This window comes from Salmo salar, chromosome 12 (genome assembly GCF_965601325.2).
Source record: "Salmo salar chromosome 12, fSalSal1, whole genome shotgun sequence".
In the NCBI taxonomy this organism is placed as follows: Eukaryota; Metazoa; Chordata; class Actinopteri; order Salmoniformes; family Salmonidae; genus Salmo; species Salmo salar.
This window is the reverse complement of record NC_138302.1, coordinates 75124830-75134476: the sequence shown is the minus strand read 5'-3', so window position 1 is coordinate 75134476 and position 9647 is coordinate 75124830. Positions and strand designations below refer to the sequence as shown.

The following is a 9647-nucleotide window of genomic DNA, read 5'->3' as shown; positions in this document are numbered from 1 at the left end:
ATCCTCAACGTTTAGTTCTCCCCTTTGGATGGCAGTGAATCAGGAACCATATGACCCGAGCAGATAGTTGGCTCATCCCGGTAATATTATATAGTACTTTGTTTGTTTTTACATGTATAAAGTGCTCTTACATATATTTATATTTCTGTAGTATATACTGTATACAGGTCAAGACAATGGACAGGATTTTCTAATCAGGACACCCAGTTAATAACCCATAAGATAAAAACAATCAAATGAATGAAACAGACACATGGAAGTGTTATTTTTCAAATTCGTAATTTTTCATTGTCATTTTATTAAAGACCGAACCTGTACATTTTGTCTAAATTCAGATTCAAGCACAGTGCAGTTAGCAATGCCCGCAAATGAAAATAAACAAAGAATGAAAAGGCAGAGGTGATCACAACCATAACTATATACAAAAAGGTCAAACTATGTACATACAAGAGATATGACAATGCATACACAATACAAATAAATTGCTTATTTTTGTCAATCTTTACATTGATACAATATTAACAGAGGAAAATGCAGCATGGTGAAAGAAAAAAAAAATCCTCAGCTTTAAAGGCCAGAACGTAAACAAATGATCTCTAACATACAGCATTCTGTGAGATGAGCGTCATTAATCTGCAGGTCTAATGTCATAGCGGTCTGAGCTGATAGTAACATCAATACTATAATATGTTACAGTGGCTGTGTGGAGGGAGCACTGGACAGGGGATCAAAACACACTGCAACACAGAGACCCTAACCCTGCAATGATGAGTCTACTCACTAAACAGCCTGACTTGACACACACACACACACACACACACACACACACACACACACACACACACACACACACACACACACACACACACACACACACACACACACACACACACACACACACACACACACACACACACACACACACACACACACACACACACACACACACACGACCACCAAGGGTGACAAGCAGGTACTCCTGAAAAGGCTTGAATGGACCAGGAGATGGTAAGAGCAGCCCAAGGAGTGCCAGTTCTACTGTGGACACATGCAGCCAACCTATACGGACAGTAGTTCATGTGTGGTGTATCAATGCTGTTTAAAGTCAAACACAGCAGGGACAACAACCTTTAGTAGGATATTACTATATTCAGATCAAATTCTGCTAATAAAAATCCCTAATGCTTTACTAGTACTCATACGGCTTTCTTAGCCCAATATGCCAGTAAGGAGCAAGCCAGAAAATGTATGAGCTCTGTGGTTCTCGTCACCCTCCACAGGGCAGCCTAGAGGTGCACTCAACACCATCCCAATTATCACCAGGCAAATCAGTGCACAGCTCTGTGCATGTACATGTCAAATTGAATTGATATTGTGACAAAGACCACCAAAATACGTCCATGGAAAACACTCATCGTTGTGGCAATGCCTTTTAGCTATTTTATTTACTAAACATTTGTGCTGAATGTTTTTCAGTCATTTCCCTGCTGAAGACAATAAGACAGAAAATCATGAACAAATATTAAACAGAGTTCTATTTTTTTCTACTAATTCACTCAGACATACATTACCAGACACAGCAAATCAAATGTACACAGTTTATATTTAACTCATAGATGCTAAAACAAAGGAGCATTTGTTTCCACTATGCCACGTATTGTTGTCCGACCAGAGGGTCTAGCAAAGCATACACACCTCTTCACTTTGCCTGAGAAGCATTCAAACCTCACTCACCATTACATTTTGTCATACACACTGACACTACAGTACTATACAACTGTAATCATTGAATCTGAGAATGAGTAGTGAATGAGATGTTAGCGAGTATTCCTTATATTTCCACTTGTAAGCGTGCCCTTGCTTGTCAGAATAATCCCCATAGGCTGGGGGACGAGGGCTCATGCTGGAGGATGTATGTATCACATGCTCTCCACTTTGTCTCACAGTAAGAAGACCCAACAGCTAGAGAGTGAATACTGATCCAGGGCAGCGTCAGATGTCATCAGTGTGCAATGTATACGATTATTGAAAATGTATTGATTATCATCTGCCATCTGAAAATAAAAGGATCATTCCATAAGTAGTGTACAATGCATGTGTACTGTATATGTGGGTGTAAGCATAGAACAGCATGGTCAAGTGATTATGCTGTACACATGAAGAGAGTCCATAGATAATAAGCTAGATAGTATGCATTTTAAGTCGGTTGCTATACTCTTTCAACAAGCGACAGACACTTAGATATGTCGCTGAAAGATGTTGGAATATCTTTGGCTCAAGCCACGTGACAATGTCTTGGTTGGACATTGGACAGGTCCCTATCCACACATGAAAGAAAGACGTACACATTAAATAAATCTTACTAACCAGGTATACAAACAAGTAGACACATTCCCTGTTCCAATCCCTGAGCTGCTGACACAAACCAGCCTTTTCTTCCTAGTAAGCCTGGCACGCTTATGTCACATGTCAGTCTTCACTCTGATTGGGCAGGAACAGCTGCCACTAAAACCAATGAGTGTTTCCATATACCAGGGACTACTGTCTCAAGCCCTGATCATAACTTGCGCCCTTTGTGCTGATCTTGTCCATGATCTGACTGTGTCCACATTTTCTGAAATAGATCTACACATGGTATTAAAATGTGTCTGATATCCGTCTACTGTGTCCGCAGATTTCCTGGTCCCTCCCTGTATGTAAATGATTTGACAGTTATTCTTTCAAAATAATATGTATTCATTTTAAAACACATATTGATGCCATAGGTCAATGTTGTCACCTGTCAATGATTTTAAAAAGCGTAATAATGATCATTTAAATGGTTTCTCTTTCCAGATCTGTCTACACTTGTAAGATATCCAGACACAATGCATGCCTGACTACCTCCGAAGTTGGTCAGGAAGATCACAATACGCTTTTTAGTCGTCTACAGCGGACTGAAAATGTAGGCACAATCAGAATGTGGACAAGATCAGGACAAAGGATTCATATCACAACGAGGCATAAACGGGGCTCAAGACCAGTCTGTGCCCTGATGGCCAATGGCAGCTATGTGCCTGCCGTCTCAGCTCAGCACAGCTCAAAATGAGCCTAAATAAGGCAACACACACACACATACTGAGCACAATTTAGGTAATGTGCCATTTTCATGAGAATGTGCTCTGAAATGACTAATAAAGAGGTCTGTAAAACTGACTGAGTAGCACAATTAAGACCATTACGTCTGATGCAGTTACTGTAAAACTTGAGAAAGTAACACTGCCACACGAAGGTAAATACAGATACAGCCATCATTTTACATGGCCAGTAATTAACCCTTTCTATGGCAATCAAACACTAGCCTGCTCAAGGTTCCTATTGACAGATGACAGGCCTGGCGCACGAGAGGAGCAGAGTTCAGAGCAGAGCTAAATCCTTCCACTAGGGGGCAGCCCTACACCCTGCTCCACCTGGCTGGTGCAGTAGTGCAGCTCAGAGGTGGGACTCAGACTAGGGGTCAGTCAGAGCACCAGGATCAAGCCTGGCAGAACCAGCACTGTGGAGACCAGACTGACTGAGCGGAACAGATAGGAAATTGAAACAGAGGAGATTCTGATTCTACACTGAAATGACTGACCATCTGTGAGATGGTTGAGTTATTTCATCCTCTCATGTTCAACAACCTCTCAATGACTGAACTGTACAATACTAAAGTGCTGATTGTTCTGCATGCAAGGAGGCTAGTACACAGATTATGTAGACAACAAAAATTAAACAGATGTTTCAGAGAAACTGTTATGGACATGTACAGGCAACTGGAAACAGAACTCCAAAAAACAAATGTGTTGCTATACATGTGCAACAGAGTATTTGTTGTATATTTGTATAAACTTAAATTCCATTGGTAAGCATTCAGTATTTAGATATTATTCCCCCAAAAATAAAATAATATCTGTCTGCCAAGCAAGCGTGTGCTTTTTTATTTATTTTTAGAAATAATATTTTCTTCGGTTTTTAAACTGCAGCTTCGGCTGAATTGTATGTATAACAGATTCATCTAGTTAACCCCCTGTTCTCTGTATTTTTTTCTATCTATCCTTCTTTCCATTGCGGAGGTCACATATCTATTTTATCATCCTTTTCTTTTGCCTGTAAGTCTAAATGATACTCCCCAGGGTGACCGAGGTGGGGCCAGACTCATGCGCCGGGGTCTCATTCAGTAAAGCTCAAGCAAACAGAGGATCAGGCTAAGGTGGGGCATGGACCTCCGCTGCAGTCCTGGAGCAGCCCTGGAGCAGTCCTGGAGCAGCCCTGGAGCAGTCCTGGAGCAGTCCTGGCTGGCTGGCATGGTGGCGGAGCGTTAGGAGCGGTAGTCCTTTTTACTGTACGGCTTGTTCCCCAGGATGCTATCTACCTCGTGCGTGATGGAGGAGGATAGTTTGGGAAGAACCTGCAGGAGAAATTACAGATACATTGAAGGAAACAGAGAAGGCAAGACGTAGTGGTTCACTTGTAAAGATTGCACATACTTTGTACCATTTGTATATATAGTATTGTATGTTGCCCCTGGTAATGTGGACATAACATTTGGAAACTAAATATCAAATGCACTGAGGGAGACCACACATATGCTGAACACACACACAAAGTACAGCCGCTACAGCTCTTGAACACAATGCCACACTGAATGTAGTACATAATAAATAAGAACACATAGAAGCTTCTGGTTCACAAATCCCACTTCCACTGAAATTTGAAATGTTTTGCTTTATAAAAAGGGCCATAAGGGAGAGCCATTTTAGGAATGGGACATCATTGTTATGGACTCGAAGGGGGTGGCATTTTGAACCAATTAAAAATGTTGATTGATTATCAAAACTCATTGACAAATCATGCAAATCTACACACGTTCTCTTGCGCAGACACACCCACCTGGACCCTCACTGTGTGGTCTCACCTGGACCCTCACTGTGTGGTCTCACCTGAACCCTCACTGTGTGGTCTCACCTGGACCCTCACTGTGTGGTCTCACCTGGACCCTCACTGTGTGGTCTCACCTGGACCCTCACTGTGTGGTCTCACCTGGACCCTCACTGTGTGGTCTCACCTGGACCCTCACTGTGTGGTCTCACCTGGACCCTCACTGTGTGGTCTCACCTGAACCCTCACTGTGTGGTCTCACCTGGACCCTCACTGTGTGGTCTCACCTGGACCCTCACTGTGTGGTCTCACCTGGACCCTCACTGTGTGGTCTCACCTGGACCCTCACTGTGTGGTCTCACCTGAACCCTCACTGTGTGGTCTCACCTGGACCCTCACTGTGTGGTCTCACCTGAACCCTCACTGTGTGGTCTCACCTGAACCCTCACTGTGTGGTCTCACCTGGACCCTCACTGTGTGGTCTCACCTGAACCCTCACTGTGTGGTCTCACCTGAACCCTCACTGTGTGGTCTCACCTGGACCCTCACTGTGTGGTCTCACCTGAACCCTCACTGTGTGGTCTCACCTGGACCCTCACTGTGTGGTCTCACCTGAACCCTCACTGTGTGGTCTCACCTGGACCCTCACTGTGTGGTCTCACCTGGACCCTCACTGTGTGGTCTCACCTGGACCCTCACTGTGTGGTCTCACCTGGACCCTCACTGTGTGGTCTCACCTGGACCCTCACTGTGTGGTCTCACCTGGACCCTCACTGTGTGGTCTCACCTGTATTGCTCCTATATTCTCCATCAGCTGGTCGGTGCTGGACGCCCCCAATAGGACGGAGCTCACCCCTTCGTTCCGTAGGCACCACGCTGTAGGGGACGGGTAAACAGCAATGACACCCCAATATACTACACAAACAAGTCTTTCTCTCCCACATAACCCTGTCCCTCCCCACCACTGCCTCAAACATACTAAACACATATAGACCTCCTAACACAAACATGCTAGACACATGTACTGTATAACACTGCCTCATACGTGTCACAAACACCTAATCATGTCTCTCCACAAAAATCTAACTACTAGACTTGCACCCCAGATACAACACAAACACACACAATAACCATAACCTACCTGAACATACACACCCAAAACACAACCCCACCTGTCTTCACTAATCTACACATGGACATGTGATATTGTCTAAAATGATCAGTGTACTTCTGTACGGAGACGTTATGCCAGTGTGTTCACACCCTGTGTGGGATTAAAACCTCCAGACACACTGGTGATGAGACAGTCCACTTCCAGGAACAGGTCTGACCCACCAAATCTCAGGCTTTCCCAGGATTTAACTTCAAAACCAAGGATCCTCAGGACAGGATGGGTGTAGTAGATGACATGTATATGTCAAACAGATGACAGGGATTATTCACTCACTGGCCAAGGCTGCGTTTTTGCGTTCTGGAACGTTCAATTGAACGAAAACAATTCTGTAGTGAACGGCCAGTTGAAAAACGAGGAGGGTTTGCGTTGTGGGTTGTCAGCATAGCCACTGCCCCCTTTAAATACGACCCTCATTGCTTCAAGCCACACCTCGCCACACCCACCAAACAGGAGAAATGTAACTCAAAGTCTGTTCAAGATCATACCAGAACGTTTTGGGGAAAGGTGTCGTTTAGTACAAACTGTTCCGCAATGTAGCAAACGTTCAAGCGAACTGAACTCACCTTAGGCCAATGCCATCTATGACATCACACAGCTACTTTAAACATACAACAGCCCTAAAGCTAGGATATCAAGTGTGTAAAATAACAGGCTCTAGGAGGTATTTCTTTCCAATGTAGCGACTCTTGGGTGACAGAATGAATGGTGGTCCCGGGACAGTCTCCCTCTCATCTGCCACGCTTTAATAGCCCTCCACAGAGCTGGGAATCTGTCAACAGGTTGCTTCCACCTCGCCCCATTTGGCTCAGATTTATGTCTGGGATTCCATGTTACTGCTGACGTGGGGAATAGGGACACTTGCTCGTCGTATATATACACACACACACACACACACACCAGTGCACGCGACAGTAAACTCACCAACAGAATCAGTTATTACCACTGGCTTGATGAAAGCTGACTTGGGTTTAGGAAAAGCATCCTGGCTGCTCTAGCATCTAAGAACTAGTTTACCACAAACAGACATACAACACAATACAGACAAACATTCTCACACACAAACCAACAGCTGATAACCACCAGAGGGACGAGGAACGGACAGACAGACAGAGAGAGAGAGAGCGGCAGTGTGTGTCGGCGTACCGATGGCGAGCTGGGGCAGAGTGCAGCCCAGCCGCTCCGCGATTGCCTGCAGCTCTTTCAACTTTGCCTGCTGACGCCGGCCCTCCTCGCTCAAGATCTTGTCCTTCAACCACTGGTAGCCCTGTTGAAACAGCACACCTGCTAAAAAACACAGCCCTGCCCAACATTGAGGCACTGCACCACCTGTGTCGACCAGGGCCTGCTTTTAAACACGTGACTCTGTTTGGTAGACCAGGGCCTGTTTTTAAACACGTGACTCTGTTTGGGTAGACCAGGGCCTGTTTTTAAACACGTGACTCTGTTTGGGTAGACCAGGGCCTGCTTTTAAACACGTGACTCTGTTTGGTAGACCAGGGCCTGTTTTTAAACACGTGACTCTGTTTGGGTAGACCAGGGCCTGCTTTTAAACACGTGACTCTGTTTGGGTAGACCAGGGCCTGCTTTTAAACACGTGACTCTGTTTGGTAGACCAGGGCCTGTTTTTAAACACGTGACTCTGTTTGGGTAGACCAGGGCCTGTTTTTAAACACGTGACTCTGTTTGGGTAGACCAGGGCCTGCTTTTAAACACGTGACTCTGTTTGGTAGACCAGGGCCTGTTTTTAAACACGTGACTCTGTTTGGTAGACCAGGGCCTGTTTTTAAACACGTGACTCTGTTTGGGTAGACCAGGGCCTGCTTTTAAACACGTGACTCTGTTTGGGTAGACCAGGGCCTGCTTTTAAACACGTGACTCTGTTTGGTAGACCAGGGCCTGCTTTTAAACACGTGACTCTGTTTGGGTAGACCAGGGCCTGCTTTTAAACACGTGACTCTGTTTGGGTAGACCAGGGCCTGCTTTTAAACACGTGACTCTGTTTGGTAGACCAGGGCCTGCTTTTAAACACGTGACTCTGTTTGGGTAGACCAGGGCCTGCTTTTAAACACGTGACTCTGTTTGGGTAGACCAGGGCCTGCTTTTAAACACGTGACTCTGTTTGGGTAGACCAGGGCCTGCTTTTAAACACGTGACTCTGTTTGGTAGACCAGGGCCTGCTTTTAAACACGTGACTCTGTTTGGTAGACCAGGGCCTGCTTTTAAACACGTGACTCTGTTTGGGTAGACCAGGGCCTGCTTTTAAACACGTGACTCTGTTTGGTAGACCAGGGCCTGCTTTTAAACACGTGACTCTGTTTGGTAGACCAGGGCCTGCTTTTAAACACGTGACTCTGTTTGGTAGACCAGGGCCTGCTTTTAAACACGTGACTCTGTTTGGTAGACCAGGGCCTGCTTTTAAACACGTGACTCTGTTTGGGTAGACCAGGGCCTGTTTTTAAACACGTGACTCTGTTTGGGTAGACCAGGGCCTGTTTTTAAACACGTGACTCTGTTTGGGTAGACCAGGGCCTGCTTTTAAACACGTGACTCTGTTTGGGTAGACCAGGGCCTGCTTTTAAACACGTGACTCTGTTTGGTAGACCAGGGCCTGCTTTTAAACAAGTGACTCTGTTTGGGTAGACCAGGGCCTGCTTTTAAACACGTGACTCTGTTTGGTAGACCAGGGCCTGCTTTTAAACACGTGACTCTGTTTGGTAGACCAGGGCCTGCTTTTAAACACGTGACTCTGTTTGGGTAGACCAGGGCCTGCTTTTAAACACGTGACTCTGTTTGGGTAGACCAGGGCCTGCTTTTAAACACGTGACTCTGTTTGGGTAGACCAGGGCCTGCTTTTAAACACGTGACTCTGTTTGGGTAGACCAGGGCCTGCTTTTAAACACGTGACTCTGTTTGGTAGACCAGGGCCTGCTTTTAAACACGTGACTCTGTTTGGGTAGACCAGGGCCTGCTTTTAAACACGTGACTCTGTTTGGGTAGACCAGGGCCTGCTTTTAAACACGTGACTCTGTTTGGTAGACCAGGGCCTGTTTTTAAACACGTGACTCTGTTTGGGTAGACCAGGGCCTGCTTTTAAACACGTGACTCTGTTTGGGTAGACCAGGGCCTGCTTTTAAACACGTGACTCTGTTTGGTAGACCAGGGCCTGCTTTTAAACACGTGACTCTGTTTGGTAGACCAGGGCCTGCTTTTAAACACGTGACTCTGTTTGGGTAGACCAGGGCCTGTTTTTAAACACGTGACTCTGTTTGGTAGACCAGGGCCTGCTTTTAAACACGTGACTCTGTTTGGTAGACCAGGGCCTGCTTTTAAACACGTGACTCTGTTTGGTAGACCAGGGCCTGTTTTTAAACACATGACTCTGTTTGGTAGACCAGGGCCTGTTTTTAAACACATGACTCTGTTTGGTAGACCAGGGTCTGGTTGTCAACACTCTTCTATTGTACAGCCCCCAGCAGGCAGAGAGGAGGAGGACCCTCTCTGGCTCATCTCTACCTGGTCAACTCTGGCTCATCTCTCACATTTCACACAAATACAGTGCAAACACACATGTTTG

The 9647-nt window shown here is 45.6% G+C and overlaps 1 protein-coding gene across 5 annotated transcripts in view; it reads right to left on the bottom strand.

The window, feature by feature from the left end:
* Positions 1 to 262: 262 nt before the first annotated feature.
* The window catches only part of kcnab2a (potassium voltage-gated channel subfamily A regulatory beta subunit 2a), a 145231-nt gene continuing 135846 nt past the window's right edge, over positions 263 to 9647 (bottom strand). For all 5 annotated transcript variants that reach the window (XM_045691715.2, XM_045691719.2, XM_045691716.2 and 2 more), the window contains 3 exons: positions 7217 to 7337; positions 5687 to 5775; positions 263 to 4429 (listed from right to left, as the gene is read on the bottom strand). In XM_045691715.2, the coding sequence (XP_045547671.1) occupies positions 4340 to 4429; positions 5687 to 5775; positions 7217 to 7337 (300 nt within the window). In that variant the 3' untranslated portion in view covers positions 263 to 4339. The remainder of the gene's footprint in view (positions 4430 to 5686; positions 5776 to 7216; positions 7338 to 9647) is intronic.